This window comes from Urocampus carinirostris, chromosome 19 (assembly GCF_059441175.1).
Source record: "Urocampus carinirostris isolate Australia breed hairy pipefish chromosome 19, RoL_Ucar_1.0, whole genome shotgun sequence".
Taxonomy (NCBI): domain Eukaryota; kingdom Metazoa; phylum Chordata; class Actinopteri; order Syngnathiformes; family Syngnathidae; genus Urocampus; species Urocampus carinirostris.
The window spans coordinates 18,549,165-18,566,276 of NC_142367.1; the positions used below are offsets into that span (position 1 = coordinate 18,549,165).

A 17,112-nucleotide genomic window follows, 5' to 3' on the forward strand; every position below is an offset into this window, starting at 1 on the left:
TGTAGTTTTCAAGCGTTACAGTAGTTGTACTTTTTAGGAAGTATTTTTTTTAGTATCATGTAGTCGTATTTTTGTTGAAGTTCAGTAGATTTTTGTAGTATTACTCTAATTTAATTTTTGTAATATTTCTGCAGTAGTTTTCTTGGTAGTTTTCCCATAGTAGTAAATTCTTAGTATTTCTGTAGATTTTTTCTTGTATGTCTGTCGTATTTTTATATTATTACAGTACTTTAATGATTTCCGCGTTTTTGTAGAAATACTCTATTATTTTTCTCGTATTTTTGTACTATTTATGTTGTATTTTTTAGTATTTGTATTGTTGAAATAAGTTTGTACATCTGTAGTATTTATGTAGTAAAGTATTACTGTAGCTTTATTTTTGAAGTATTTTTGTCGTATTTCCATTGGAGATTTTTTGTTGTTTCGCTCTAGTTGTATTTTTGCAGTTTTTCTGTTGTAATACTTCTGTAGTAGTATTTCTGTACTAATATTTTTCTGGTAGTGTTTTGTATTATAGTATTATGGAGTGTTTTTTTTGAAGTATTTCTGTAGAAGTACTTTTGATGTATTTCCAAAGCAGTATTTTAGCAATATTTTTATAATTTATAAAAGTATTCATATTGTATTGTTTTCGTCATATTTCTTCAGTATTTTTGTAATATTACTGTAGTTGTGGTTTTGTAGTAATTCTGGGTTAATATTTCTGTAGTATTTTGTATCATAGTATTTTTGTAGTATTTCTATCCTATTTTTTCTTTTCCGAATGAAAGCAAAATAATATAAGAGGTCCCTGTTTTAAAGCACTTTATTTATTATTTAGTTTTTTAGTGCTTTTGTAGTATTTCTGTAGGAGTCTTGTTGTTGTAGACACACGAAAGTGACAATCGGGACAAAGTTGGCTACAAAAAAAGTTAGCTGCTCTTTTGGGCCCCCTAGTGGTCGCAGGGCCCTGAGCGACTGCTTAGTTCGCTTATGCCTTGAGCCGGCTTTGCCTAAATGCCTCAACCAAAAGATAAATTAAGCCAAAAATCCACATATTGAATATTTTGTGTCCCTACTAAAGGATATTTCCGAATGACCAGTGACGTGCAGTCAGGGGAAGCAGGTGAGTCTGTTCCTCACCTGTCATCGTAGAAATCGAAAATCAAATGGTTATGTTTATTAAATGTTAAGGTTCTTTCTCATTTAACTTCATATTTGTATATTATGAATATTATTTCTACAATTAGTATGTAACGTATTACTGTGCTGAGCGTCTGCAGATGCAGAGTGAGGCATGTAATTCTCTTGCCTCAAGGCAGAGGGTGACAGTGAGACGAAGGGTTTTGATTCGGCGCACATCACAGCACCAAATATTTGAATTAGTGATAGTATTAGCAAGCTTTTATTTCCTTTGCATGGAAATCTTTCGCTACCCATTAATGTGTCAAGATTACCGATATGAATCACCTGTGCCAGCTCATTTGGCGCCAACCGCTGCGGGTTCTGATTGGTTCCCTGTCACTATTTGAACCCAGTACTGTCAATCCCCGGTTGTCAGTCCGTCTGAGAATCTCTTTGTATTCTAAGCAAGCCTTTTTTGACCCTGACTCACGCCTGTCCCGTTTTTTTGCATCTGTTTGTCTCCCGCTACGACCTGATCTGATCCCGACCACGTCTGCTCTCCCGTTCTGGCTTACAACCCGTTTCCGACCCCGACCACATCTTGCTCTCCCAGTCCCGGCTACCAACCAGTTTTCCGCCCCTGACGCCGCCATCGCTCGCTACGAAAAATCCACTTCCGCGTTCGGAGCTCAATCCGAATACGAGAGCGACTTGCTTCCCGCGCCCAGCGAACACCGGATCGTGCAATTGGGTCCTGTTTCTGGTCCTGACATAATGCTTTTATTCAAAAGGTGCAGTGCATAGTCTGTATTTATAAGATAAGGTAAGACAATTATTTTTTTCCCTATGCTACTCTTTATTTATTGCTTTAAGGTTATTTTGTTTGTAAATCTGACTGTGCCGCACCTGACACCAACCTCACCGCACGTCACTGCAAAGACAGTCTTAAGCTTCCAAATATATCCATCGTAGAACTGAGAATGAGCTGCGACATGTACTACTTCTAAAAAAATATATAAAAAGAGTTAGCAGTAATTCAGATTACAGCTATGCTCATTTCTAACATATCTGATTATCACAAAGGCGTGAAATTGCCAATGTGGAATAACCCGTTTCAATTAAAAAATGTCAGATATAATGCTAAGAGATTCAAAATTTTGAGGAAGTCCTTTGAACATACAGAATAGTCTTTAAGATTTGTAGAAAACAAAGTCCTTATTCTAAAAGTCGTGGACCAGGAGCTAAAAACTGACTATTTCTTCTGTGTTAAGAGAAATGTTGCCGTCCTCACTGCCATCCAAAGTCCTGTCCCGCCATTTGATAGAATCGGCGATTGTGAGGCCTGTAAAAATCCCTCAGTTTGCGCAGGACTTGGGGCTGGATGGAGGCATGAGTCCTGCCTTTGGTCTTTCCTAGGCAGTGCGGCTTGCTGCTCCCCTCGGGCTTCTTCAGGCAGGGGAAGCCTTTGGTCTTGTTAAAGTAAAAGTGTTTATCGGTTACAATCCTCTGGAGGCCCAGAAAGTCCTGGACTTTGCCCACTTCCCCTGAGGGGTCGGTGATGAGTCGCTCACCACTGACCAGGTGGACCTGACTCCGGGGGAACCAGGCCAGCCAGCGCTCCAGGTGCTGGGCGTACAGACCGATCCAGAGGGGGCTCCACTCGGCGTCGATTTGTCCTGGAATACATCAAGGAAACAAAACATGACCAGAGATTTTGGAGCACTGTTAAGTTTGAACTTTATTAAACACCCAAAACAAAGAGAGAAGACATCAATGCAAGGAGACCAGGACGAGAAACCTGCAAATAAGCCAATGACATCCCCTGTTCTGACAGTCTTCCCTGAGTCCCCTCTTTTATAAAATCATCAAAGGTTACAAAGAGCAGGTCGGCCCAAGAGGTGAGGTAATCAAAGAGCAGCAACATGATTGAACAATGTAAGTCAAAACAATCAACAACACTGCACAGTAATTGTCAAAATGAGGAACTGATATCCTAAGAAACCTTCTTTGCGTTTGTCTAATATTAGAAACAGAATACACTTAGCAAACACCATCCAGTGTAAAGTATTAGCAGAATTTCTCAGACTATAACATCAACCAGGACCAGGAGAGTCATCAACACAGCCAATAAAATCATTGTCTGCTCTCTGCCCAGTCTGGACATTGCCGGCTGAGCCAACAGCATTACTAAGGACTCCTCTCACTCTGAACACCACCTCTTTGACCCTACTACAGATGCTACAGATCCCCTGAAACAAAGGCTCAGAAAGAGTTTAATTCCCAGAACCAGAACCACCCTAAGCAAGCACACAAAACTGTGAAAAGAATATCATGCCTGTGTATAAAAGATTTAACAATCATATTTTAGTTCTTTATTCTTATTTTTGCACATTCTTTTTCATTACACTATTTTTGTTGTCAAATGGGTTGCGTAATACTTTGTACACCTTCTGTCATGTCCAGCATGGTCGCCGTGGCGACCGGCTGGCCCCGCCCCCTTGGCACCGGCTGTAGCAGATTTTCTAATTTGCGTGTGTGCTTCTTAAAGGCAGGTTTTGGGGATTGCCGGTGGCGGGTTCATTGCATTACTTTGCATTATTCTGTTCTGTTTGACTTTAGGAAACCTGTACTTGCCCGTTCTGAGTGAAAGCCTGTTTTGTGAGTATTCCTAGTCTGAGTTCCTGTTTGCCTGTAAGCCTGTTTTTGTTTATGTCCCTGAGTGTTGGACGATTTTTATTTCATCAATAAAAGTAACTGATCGTAACGCGAATGAGTTCACCCTTCCTGCCTCCTGCCTCCGATCTGGTCCGGTCTCGTGACACCTTCAGTACTTGCAAATCATAATGTGTTTTTTATTCATGCTGCATTTAGGGGCGATGGTAATTAAGAATTTGGGGAACTACAATCTAAAAGAACTGTTTATAATACAAGTAGGTAGGGAGACAAATAAACCACTTCTCGTCAAACAATGACCAGGAGTTTTGAATATGTCCACTGGGTGTCGCCAAAGTCACGCACCCAAACCACCCCCTTGTCACTGTATAAACTGACTATCATTTATCAACCAGAGAACATTTGATGAAACGCTCAATAGAAATAGACGTCTGAAAGCAATACGATTGCACTCAACTAGGTTTCTTAGCCTCTTGTGTACCCCCATAAAAGCAATATTTTTCATTGAGCCAACAGCTTTTTTTAGAATCTATTTTGATTAACCCTGTTGCAATCAGTTTTTTAACAAAAATGATCAAATTTAGTTTTTTAAAAAAGATATATTATATTGCTATTACTCTTAACACATTCGTCGCCATCACGTCTAAATACGTTTTCAAAAGCATTGTCCCTGAGGTCTGAAAGGCAGAAATATGTAGTTTATAATGCGTCGGGGCTAAAATGACAATCATTACATTCGGGTTTGGGGTGGGCTACTCCCTGGCTGAATTTTTTTTAATTGTCCACCTGTCATTGTACTTTGTTCCTTATATTTTGTAGAGGATCCACGATGGATTCTGTCCCTTTCTCGCGATTCCGCCCCTTCTCTCTTTGGAGCGCTCGCGCTTGTCGGTGGCGGACTTATCCCAAGTCCTCACGAATAAAATATGAAAATTCGGTTTAGCTTTGGGCTTGTAATTCAAATCAAGTTACCGTATTTTCCGCACTATAAGGCGCACCTAAAAGCCTTTATTTTTTTCAAAAGCTGACCATGAGTCTTGCAACTAAGGCAAGCAGCCGCCGACTAGATTTTCCCCCGAAGGCGAAGTCGTCCGCGGTGTATGCTGGGATTTATATACCGGCGTTTCATTTCCTAACCAATGTGTCAATCATTATTTGAATCGATCACTATTGGCTAAAGTTATTCGGAGGTAAAGGGGGCGGATCCTTTTTATCATTTACAGGCTTGCATAGGCTAAAGGGGCGAAACAAAGCCTCCAATTGGCCGAAAAAGATGAATGTGAATCGCACGTTGGGTTGCACTACGGCATAGAGAAAACATTTTTTACTATTCTGTATTTGTAAATATTTGACTCTCCTGGATTTACTACACTCACGGTTGTAGGAAGACCATGGTTATGTATAATTATTGAACGTGATGGCTGCAAGAGAACTTAGGTGAGCTATGCGGCTTTATATTTTCCCAGTATCTTGTTTCAGAACGATCTTGATGTTTCTGTGATGAGTCTATTTTTAAACTAAATTCAATTCAAAGTGTTTATCGTCATATGCACAGTAAAGAACCCCGTTTCCCTGCACAATAAAATTCTTACTTAATAAAATGGAAACTAAGAAATATTTGGCATTTCTTGAATCCCAAGACTTTAACCTTCCGAATGATATGTGGAACGATGCATTTGAGTCATTGGTCACATGGTACAGACACTGTTTCCGTACATGTCTGAGACACGTATTTGCTTCTTGCAAGCTTTGGGAATTTTAAGGGGGTAATGAGTTTGACTGAACTCTCTGACTGTTTTGTCGACGTTCCCATTGTAGCTCCTTATAATCCGGTGCGCCTTATGTATGGAAAATATAGGACCAAAAACTATTTTTGGGGGGTGCGCCCTATAACCCGGTGCGGCTTATAGTGCGGAAAATACAGTAATTGGTCAGGTTTGGGCTGGGCCAGCCCGGGCTTTGATACCCGCAGGCTGGGCTGAATTTTTCAGGCCCAATCTGACCTATTCCAAAATACTGGTCCAATAAATTGTCCCGATTGGTCTAATATGAGCTATTAGCATAGCAATCTCACCTGCGCTCCGGTTTTTGAAAGCAAGGCTCTCGAATGGCGGGATGTCTGGCGTCTTGGAGATGATCTGCGTATAGTCGGAGATGGCCCTGGTCACCGGGTCCCGGACAACCACGATCAGTTTGACCTCTGGTGACATGGCGTGGACTCTGGCCGGCGTTTCCATGGTAACGAAGTAGCGAGGCGTTTTCTCCATGACGATCTGGCCGTCCAGCGCTTTGGGCATCATGCTCCTGCAAAGCACATCCCACCACGTCACCGCAAATCCAGCATCGAGCAGCTCTGGAGCTCCCTAGTGGATTTCTGGCGCGTTTTCAAAAATGTTTGATAATGGAAAATGATATGGTTTCTGTAGCAGGACATTCATGACAGACATTCTTAAAATGTTCCTATTAATATAGAAAATCCTGTAACTTTGCGCGTCGGTTATCGCTGGTTCACTGCTTCACGGGTTTGAACTCATATATATCAACGTATCATGCATTTTGTTCTGAACAGACAGCAGACATCAAATGTGATCACGGGGGCAGGTTAGGGAGGGCATTGTGTGTTGGGTGGGTGCGACTGTCTGTGTGGCAATGTTCCCTCTAAGCTGCGTGTGCGCGCAATTGCACGCTACCAAGAGCTTTTCCGCGCACAAGAAAATCTAGCCAGCTCACAAAAATCAGGGCTCGAAATTGCTAATTAAAAAGCGAATTTAGTTAAAGTTACAGTGCATGAAGGTAAAAATACACGGGTTCCCCTTACGTTGAATGTAGAATAAAGTTGAGTAAAGTCGATAGTTTTTCGAGAACCGGCTTCTTCGTCTCGGCTCACTAATAAGAACCGGCTCTTTCGGTTCCCAAACGGCTCTTCAGGTTGTTTTTGCTTCTTCAATTCCTACACGACCAAATATTATGTAAAATTGTGCACAAAATGACCTAAAAGAAGGGGGGGAAATAGAACAAAAAAGAAAAAAAAATACCAAACCCTGGTTAAAATACATGACAAAACAAATACTGAAATAAATGTAAAAAAAAGCCCAGAGAGGGATGGGTACCACCAGGCTGTACTTGTCCAAGACACACCACAAGAAGAGGTGCCCCTAGGACCCTAATGGAGAACTGTAATTTTAATTTAATCCTGTGGTTTTCTTAACAAAACAAAACATTTAGAGACATCCTTTTGTAGAACAGCACCCTAGTATAAAAATGATGTTTAAAAAGGAGAACACCGACGTTCTTAAACGTAGAAATCAAGAAAAACCTTTATTTATTTGATATTTCCTCGAGAATACTATATATTACATAATAATGCCAGACTGCTTTCAAAATGGTTAGCCAGATTACTACACTGCCTTTAGTCAATAAGTCAAGTCATGTTTATTTCTGATGCCCTTAATTACAAAGGGTCTCAAAGAGCTGTTCAGACCACAGATTATTGCAAACCACAGACTATTATGACACCATCCCCTGATCTAAAACCTACATGAAGGCAAATAATACACAGATATTGTCAACATAAAATATAGGTTTTTCATATGCTATAGAATAGAAGTGTGTTTTAAGTTTTAGATTTAAACATTTCCAGTGAGGTTGCAGATCGAATCTCAGGGGGAAGCGCATTCCACAGCACCGGGGCCCGAATGGAGAACGCTCTCGAACCTGCGGATATCTTCTTGGCTCTTGGATTACTAGTAAATCAGTATTTTCAGAGCGAAGGCTCCGGACCGGAACAAAGGGGGAAATTAAATCTGAAAGATAAGAGGGAGCAAGTCCATGCGTGATTTTGTATACTACCAACAGAACCTTAAAATCACATCTTAAGCTAACAGGTAGCCAATGCAGGTTAGCTAAAATCGGTGTAATGTGATTACTTGTCTTAGTTAAAAGCTTCGCTGCAGCATTTTGTACCAGCTGAAGGCTCTTGATTTTGGACTTCGGGAGACCGGAGAGTAGTGCATTACAGTCATCGAGACGGGAGGTAAAACGTGTGAATTATAATCGAAGAACATATTTTACAAGGTATGTTTTATCCTTTTATGTTGGTACTGTTTGAACATATATGATGGCTGTTGCAATTAACAAGTCGCAGATAATTTAGGATTTGCTGTCATTTTTCTTTCAAAAACTGCTATATGTCCTACTAAATTTATTACCCGATTAATGTTTCTCTTTTCAGCTTTTATTACGAGTTTATCTTGTTTGGAGTACTGTTTCTAATCTCATTGCAAACAAAGTTCACTATGTTATTATCAGTGACAATAAAGAGTATTCTATTCTATTCTATTTCTATTCTATTCTATTCTATTCTATTCTAATGAGTTTTCCATTATAACTGTATGTGACACTTGAAGTCCATTTTAGATTGTCATGATTACCAATGTGATGCACCTGTGCCCGCTCCTAGGACTCTGATTGGCTCCCTGTCTTTCTGTCACCTGTTGTCAGTCCGTCTGCGAACCTCATTGTACTCTAGGCAAGCTTTTTCGACCCTGACTCCCACCTGCCTTTGCTCCAGTCTGTTTCCCGGCTTCGACCTGTTTTTTGATCCTGACCAGTCTACTCTCCTCTCCTGGCTGTCGACTTGTTTCTGATCCCGACCATGTTTTTTGCTCTCCTGCCCCGGCTACTGACCCGTTGTTCTGTTCCCGACACCGCCATCGCTCGCCACGGAAGTCCCACAGAGCGACCTGCTTCTCATGTCCAGCTATCACCGGATCGTGGGCGCAACCCTTTCTCTTTCTTCCAATAAAACTAGTGAGAGACGAAACGCAAGTGGGTCCTGTCTCCGTTCTGGTCCTGACAGAGTTTTCCATTATAACTGTATGTGACAGAAAACTTAAGACCTTTTCCAGGCCTTCATTCAAAGTTATCAAATGTAAAACGTTTTCTACTTGACTTGACCAATTACATAAAAAATACACGCCAATATGTAATATTTCCATAGTATTACTGTAGTCATATTTTTGCAGTATTTATGTTGGAATATTTCTGGTAGAGTATTTTTGCAGTATTTCTGTCATATTTCTGTAGTAGTATTTTGTATTATAGTAATACAGTAGTGGTATTTTTGTAGTAGTATTTTCCTAGTAGGATTTTTGTAGTGTATCTAATAATAATAATAATAATTTCCTTTGTATTGTCATTCTTTGTAACAATGTACACAGAACGAAATGTCGATACACCTGACCCGTTGTAGCGAGCCGATGCAGCCGCAGCCAACAGAGGGCGCCGCCATTATACCAATTAGGTATGACTCGGCCGAGGCGCGTCTGCAGTATTTCTGGAGTGTTTCCATAGTATACTTTTTGTAGTATATCTGTAGTGTCTTTGTAGTCCATTTTAAAAATCCAATAAATATTGCGAATTATTTCTGTATTTGGTAGGAGTAAAATCTAAAATTAATTATTGGTTTCTTTCTTACAAATAACAAAGAAAGAAAATTGATTGGCTATAGATAACAAGATGACTATATTCTAGTGATTACTTTAACTATTCTCTCAAAATGGCAGTGAAGAACTGTAACTTAACATAAACCCTATTTTAATAAAAGAATGCTGTTTGTTTTCCGACGTTGCGCACACGCCAACATTCTGCAACCAATATAGGAAACACTATTTTATTTTTACGTTGTCGTCCACATATCCGGGTTTTTTTTCCGTCCGCGCAGCTGTTATCGGCAAAGGTTTCATATGTGCCTGTAACTAAAGAAGCCATCAATACTGTCACTTCCTAAAGATCTTTATAAATCTTACAAACACACACAGACACACAATAAAGACTCGTAATGGGCTCTTCCCTTTGTCCTTGCGATATCCTGGCAGGAGCAGAGCGCTCTGTACACAGATGCTCGAATCGCTTACTCTGGCTTTTTTTCTTCTTTTTTTTGGCTACATGCACCAAATTGTGTTTGTTGGAAGGTAATGCTTGGGAGGGGTTAGAAATTAAAGGCTTGGGCGAGGGATACGTCCCCGTTAGCAATCTGGTGACGACTAGCCTGGAGCCAAGTCCCCCCCCCCCAATATGTCATTACTTTTAACACAAAGAACTAATTAGCGCCCTGAAGCCAGTGTCATTTGATGAGGGTTGGCCAGACGCACCTATCGACTAATCACTAGTAAATGTAATCATTTTTTACATTTACTAAGCATGCATCAATATTTTATTGATGATAATTATATCTATCTATCTATCTCTCTCCCTCTCTCTCTCTCTCTCTATACATATATATATATATATATCTACATAGATGTATATATATATATATAGATGTGGGCAGCACGGTGGCGCAGTGGTTAGCGCGTGTGCGGCACAGTTCAGGTCTTGGGAACCTCCTGCGTGGGTTCAAATCCAGCTCCAGACTTCCTGTGCGGAGTTTGTATGTTCTCCCCGTGCTTGCGTGGGTTTCCTCCGGGCACTCCGGTTTCCTCCCACGTTCCAAAAACATGCATTTCAGGTGGATTGGCCGGTCCAAATTGTCCCTAGGTGTGAATGAGCGAGCGAGTTGTCTGTCCCTGTGTGCCCTGCGATTGGCTGGCAACCAGTTCAGGGTGTCCCCTGCCCACTTCCCGATGATTGCTGGGATGGGCTCCAGCACCCCCGCGACCCTACTGGGGATAAGCGGTGTAGCTAATGAGATGAGATGAGATATATATATGTATATATATTTGATGTCAAGTCAAGTCAAGTCATGTTTATTTGTGATTCCCTTAATCACAAGGAGTCTCAAAGGGCTGCACAGACCACTGATTATTACAAAGCATAGATTATTATTAAACCGTCCCCTGATCTAAAACCTACATGAGGGCAAGGAAAAACTCAAAAACTTCCAGGATGACCAGGCTGCAATGGATGTTGCAATAACCAATAATAAACAGATATTGTCAATATAAAATATAGAACCTATATTCTGTTGCGAGCGATGGCGGTGTCGGGAACAGTGTTCCGTCTAAGCTGCGCGCTTGCGCAATTGCGCACTGCTTGCACATTCTCAGCGCACAAGAAAATCTAGCCAGCGTACAAAAATGAGGGCTCAAAATTACTAATTAAGAAGCGACTTAAGTCAAAGTTACAGTGCATGAAGGTAAAAATACACGGGTTCCCCTGACGTTGTGTCCTAAATGCGGTATTTTGAAGTCGAGTCGAAGTGGAACGAAGTTGAGTAAAGTTAGTAGAGTTTTTGGGAACCGGCTTCTTCGGCTCGGCTCACTAAAAGGAACCGGCTCTTTCGGGTCCTAAACGGCTCTTCAGGTTGTTTTTGCTTCTTTAATCCCAACATGTCCAAATATTATGTAAAACTATGCACAGAATGACTTAAAAGAAGGGGGGAATGGAACAAAAAAGGAAAAAATACCAAAATGAAAAAGTAGTGAAAAGCTGAGAAAAAAAGAAACAAAAGGAAGAGAAAAAAAGAAGGAAAAATTGAGAAAAAAAGCCAGAAAAAAAGAAAAGAAAGAAACGTAGGAAAAAAGTAAATAGAGAACAAAAAGAAAAAAGTAACAGCTCGGAGAAAACAGACCCAATGAGACTTTTTTTAAAGGATTTTTTTTTTAAAAGTAGAAAAAAAACACAGTAAAAAGAAGAAAAAGTTTGTGTTGCATTCAAATAATTTCCAATGATATCAAGTGAATCTTGTTGCCAACATTGTACTTCCACTAAAAATGTGATTAAGTACAGTTCTGTATCTTACAATTGACTAAATAAGCCCCCAAAAATGTTAATATTATGCAACAAAATATATCAGGAAATAAAAAGAAATGGATATCTTGTGAAAGAATTGTAAGAACAAACAACGTTTGTAGTCCATACAACTTTTGCAATAGTACATAAGTCAATTCATTCAAAATAGAAAAAAAATGTTTGCATTGCCGGAAAATCAGCAATCAGCATGTAACTTGATGTCAAGTTTTGGACATGTTTGATAATAATTATCTTGCCACACTTGGGATTATGGTTGCTCACTGTTGTTACAAGCGTTGCTCACCGACTTTGTGTGAACGCTCAGACCCGTTGAAAATTACAGGGAACATTGGTCGGGAACGGAAAAAACAGGTCAGTAGCCGGGACAGGAGAGCATAAAACGTGGTCGAGATCAGCAACAAATTTAAAGAATTTGCTTATTCTTATATATATGTATAAAATTATAAATATAGAACCTATATTTTATATTGACAATATCTGTTTATTATATGCAACATCCATTGCAGCCTGCTCATCCATGTGAGTGTGGGACTTGAAGAGAAAACACAGACTGAGTAAGGCGCTTCCCGTTTTTGGGTGTTTTGGGAAGGTTTGGGATCGCTCAGCACGAAATGTTTCTATTCACGCTTCAGGTTGCCTGAGACAGAGAACTGAACTCTTGCCCCTACGGTTTGTTTCAATGGGGCCAGTGTGGCGTTGTGATGCTCAGTGAGACATGACACGGCGCCATCTTCCAATCTGCGAGCCACGATTGTGCGGTTCAGTTCTCGATTGTTGGGGCGAAATGCAAAGTGAAGGCTCCCGTTCTAAGAGTTGGACTGGATTTGCATCGATAGGGCGGCCTTCGGAGGCGGGTGGGCTCGCGGGGGCAGGGGGGAGTTCCTCGACCCTCATTATCTGGAAAGAAAAGGGGAGAACTGCCTGCTCGATGGCTGCGACTCAGAGGTTTTATTTTGCAATTCATGAGAAAGTTTTCACATTCTGTCTGTGCTTCTGAAACGCTGGCTTCCATGTTTAAATCTGATTGATACAAACTGCATTAGCTTATACTTTAAATCTCTACCTCCCTTAAGTTTTTGCGCTCCAGAAAGAAAAATCGCCAATACCTAACTTGAAATTTGACCATATTAATAATTGATGACCATTTGACTGTTAGCATGTCCCTGCTTTGGCCAAGCTTCACACCGTTGTAGTGCCCAAATCTTACCAGTCATGGCTCATTATGATTTTCTAGGAAATTGCATTCATACCTAGCATGGAAAATCAATAACATGGCCAGTCTTTAAATGCAAGAATAAGCTACCGCTGCGGGCTTTGATTGGCTCCCTGTCAGTATTTGAACCCAGTCATGTCTGTCCCCAGGTTTGTCCGTCTGCGAACCTCAGTGAATACTAGGCAAGCCTTTTTCGACCCTGACTCCCACCTGTCCCGTTTTGGCTCCCGTCTGTCTCCGGCTACGACCTGTTTTGATCCTGACCAAATCTGCTCTCCCGTCCCGGGTTTACGACCCTTTTTGTCCCCAACTCCGTCTACTCTCCTGTTCTGGCTTACGACCACGCCTTGCTCTCCCAGTCCCGGCTACCGCCCGGTTGTTCCGTCCCCGACACCGCCATCGCTCGCTACGGAAGATCCACTTCCGTGTTCCGAATACGAGAGCGAGTTGCTTCCCACGTCCAGTGAGCATCGGATCGTTGGCACTGCTCGTCCTCTTTCTTTCAATAAAATTGTGAGAAAACGTTACGCGATTGGGTCTACTATGTGTGCTTGTCATGACAGTATGTAAATCTCTCTGTGCCCTTAACCCTTATGTTGTGTCAGGGTCTCCAGGTGTTCCAAGGTTATAAAATTTAAATTTAACTAAAGTAATTTATTTGTATCAGGGGCGATAAAAATCTAATTACAATAAAAATATACGGTTATGGCTTTGTTAGAATGTTGTATTAACTATATTAAGCGATCCTTCTCTCTTCTTAGTGGTATGGACTGGGTTAGACCCCGGGTCAAAATGGACCCGCATTCGACATTTAGCCATGCCAATTTCTAACACAGCACCAGGGACAAGACAAATATTTTAGTGGTTGACCTAGTACATATTAACCCCAGTGTTCTCGTTTGGCTGCGTCCCTGCGTCCTAGACGCATCATTTTTGCTGGGGACGCATTGGGTCGAATCAAAGTGCGTCCCCGGGACGCAACGTTTTTGACACCAAATTGTCATTATTACCCGATCTATCTAACTCCCAAAAACTGGTAATAACATAAGTTTCTGTTTTAGAAATACCTATCAAATTGGTAGCCCTTTGTGCTAATCAGTGACAAAAACGTAGCTCTCTGGTTATAAAACATTAGTAACCCCTAGTTTGGGTAACTTACCCAACCGTCAAACAGAAGTACATTTGGGTATTAGGGAACATCAGAAGATACTGTAAGTTTCCCACTGGTTGGTGTAAACCTTTAATCTAAATTATACTTTTCGAATATGCATTGCCACAAATCCTGCTACACAACTTCGTAATGTGTTATTTTAGAAAACGAGATGAGGTAAAAGTGCTAAATTCTCTTGAAAACTGAATCAAGTAACTGGGATTTTTTTTCATGCTTTGATACTACCTTATTCCAAACTCTGCACCCCTTCCATTCCTTGAGTACTAAAAACCATTGTGTAAGACAGGGGTGTCAAACTCATATTTACTCGGGGGCCACACGATAGAACAAACATTCTGTCGGGGGCCGGACTTGTAGATTAAAGAGAAAGAAAAAGAGAGATAAAGAAATAAGAGAAAGAGGGAGGGAAAAGGAGAGAGGGCGGGGCAAAGAAAGAAAAAAAGGGAGAGGGAGGAAAAAAAGGGAGAACAAGAAAGAAATCCAAAGAGAAATAGAAAGACAGAAGGAGAGAAAGGAGAAAAGAAAGCGCGAAGGGTAGGAAGAGAGGAAGAGAAAAGAGAGAAAAGGAAAAAAGGAAGTTAGAGCAAAAGAAGTTAAAAAGACACACAGAGAGAAAGAGACAAAGAGCAAGAAAGGAAGAGAAAAAGAGAGACATAGAGAGTGAAAGACAGAGACAGAGAGTGGGAGAAAAAGGGTGGAAAAGAGAGCGAGTGAGAGAGAGAAAGACATACAAATACAGTGTCTTTGCTCGAGGCACCTGGCTTTGGCAACATCAAGTTGACATATTTCAACCTGCAGCTTGTTTTTCTCTTGCGCTTCTCTGAGCATTGTCTCGCGGGCAGCATCATGTTAACTGAATTCATTGGCCGTTTGAGTGATAGAAATCAAACATCCAGTCAATCCGAAGCAAGGATAATCCATCCGTTGATCATAGACCCCCGCTCGCCTTTGAGGAAGCACTCTTTCCTTCGAAATTTCTCCATGTTTCATCTACTCTCCCTCAGGGGTTCCTATGCTCGACCGGCCGAAGCTGCTGGCTATTGATTCCAAAGGGGGGCAGCAAGGGGTGGAGTTTGGTCAAAGTGTGTGTCGTCTATGCATGGGTCTTCACCTCAGGTCCACTTGTTGTGATTGACTCGGGAGGTGTGAATACAAAGGGACGGGGAATGAGACGGAAGGTCAAAATGCAGCCTGGGGGCCTCAGCTGGTAACTGGAGTGGCAGGTGGAAAATTGGGACAGACCCCGTCGGTTGCGTGCTGTGTCATGCGGCATGTTCAGAAACCGATGAAATATGCAGCATTGGGATTTCTACTCCCCGCTAGCTTTAATGTGTTCATGACGTTCAGGTAACGGCTAAATAGCATCGATTGTTTTCTCTTTGAAACCTTGGAGTGCATGAGTATGAGTCAGTATGCATGAGTGTGTTATGAGGCCTCTCATTGCCTACGTATGGGGGGACATCGAGGGTGGGTCTATTGTGGCGACTCCTGTCCACTTCCAAGAGACATCCATCATAGAGGTGCCCGGAGGTCTCCAGGGAGGGTCTTAATGAGCGCCCAGCCGCCCCGCGCGTCTGGACCCGGTGACGATGGCTTACAAAACGGATTCCCCATCGACCGCACCTGAACCCCACTTAATTGCTCAATAAACAAAACCGCTTGGTGAAAAGCCAGTTCAGGAGGGTTTATATTTTGAACTGTACTGGTTTCTTTCCTAAAACCTGACTCAGCATTCAACTGTCATACTATTTAATGAATCAGGGTTAAGTTCTGGAATATCAATGGTGATCAGAGTCGAACTGTACTGTTAACGTTTAGCAGCCAAACTATTAAACTAGATCAGAGTCTCTTTTGTGGAGAAATTCACAGCCCTAAAATCTTGATCCAAAAGTTGATAGAGACCAGTGTTCTCGTTTGCCCGCGTCCCTGCGTCCTAGACGGATCATTTTTGCTGGGGACGCATAGTGTCAAATCAACGTGCGTCCCCGGGACGCAGCTTTTTTGACACCAAATTGTCATTCTTACCCGATTACTTTTTTTTTTTAACAGATTTACCGCACTCCAAACTTTTCGTCAGGCAGATCCGCCATCGTTGTTTTGGTCTCGCAAAACGAGATCTCGTTGTTTCGAGATGACGTCATTGTTTTGGTGGTTGTCGAGTGAAAGAGAAGTATGCCTCCGTAAAAACAGTTGGTATTAGGTGCAAATCAACAAAAAATTGGTCAGTTCTTCAGTGTCAGTAATAAGTCGAAACATAATACAGAATGTGGTAACAACGGCAATAATTCCGTCACGAAAAAACGGCGGAAAAATTCTTCAGAAGACCGCGAAGGCAAGGAAAACACGTGTTTTGAAGTGAACGATTCGACGAAAGATACACAAAAGAATACTCCTAGCAAGAAAAGGACTTTTCTGGCAAAATGGACTACTTTATATTCCTGGTTACGCTATGAGGAGGATGATAATGGAGGCTACATGTTCTGTGATGCCTGCACCCAGCGTGACAAAAAAATGGATTGCATAAATCATTTCGCAATACGAACTTTCAGAAAAGCACATTGGATCGGCACAACGGCAATGAAAACCACAAATTAGCTATGGAAATTCCGTTGCGGCGATTGGACCTCGAGAAGGCATTACAACTGTGGCTTGACAGCAAACTACGAAGAATATATGAACTGAAAAATCTGAAGTGATTAAAACTGCATGAATATATAGACTAATATTTCAGCAAAATTATTTTGTATAATGTACAATATTTTTGTGAACTGAAAAATCTGAAGTGATAACTGCTTTGTATTACCAATTAAGTGTGATGATTAAAACTGAATGAATATATGGATTGATATATTTATTTATATATTTGTCGCCGATTTACAATTTCAACCTCGATAACACTAAATTTTGGGGACCCATAGATCTCTGTTGGGACCCATAGATTTTTGAGCATGCACAGGTAAAATGAACACTGTAGAGACCCCGTTTAAGTCCTACACTGAGGTTTGGTTTCCTCTCTCTCGCCCTTTAACTCATCCTTATTTAGTCACTCTAATTTCCACCCCACAGCTGATATCCCTTGTCCTGATATCCCTCCAATTACACCTCTTCCTCTTCACTATTTAAACGCTCTCTTTCCATGGCTTGGTGTTAGTTTGTTGCCTATCTTGTCCCAGAGTACCGAACCCTTGCCTGCCCTTCT

General features: G+C 41.3%; 1 protein-coding gene across 1 annotated transcript in view; it reads right to left on the reverse strand.

Moving 5' to 3' along the window:
- Window positions 1-64: 64 nt before the first annotated feature.
- Window positions 65-17,112, reverse strand: part of hs3st3l (heparan sulfate (glucosamine) 3-O-sulfotransferase 3-like) — a 32,415-nt gene continuing 15,367 nt past the window's right edge. The window contains exons 2-3 of the mRNA XM_088323604.1: window positions 5,852-6,081; window positions 65-2,780 (exon numbers count right to left, since the gene is read on the reverse strand). Coding sequence (XP_088179730.1) covers window positions 2,392-2,780; window positions 5,852-6,081 — 619 coding nt within the window. The 3' untranslated portion in view covers window positions 65-2,391. The remainder of the gene's footprint in view (window positions 2,781-5,851; window positions 6,082-17,112) is intronic.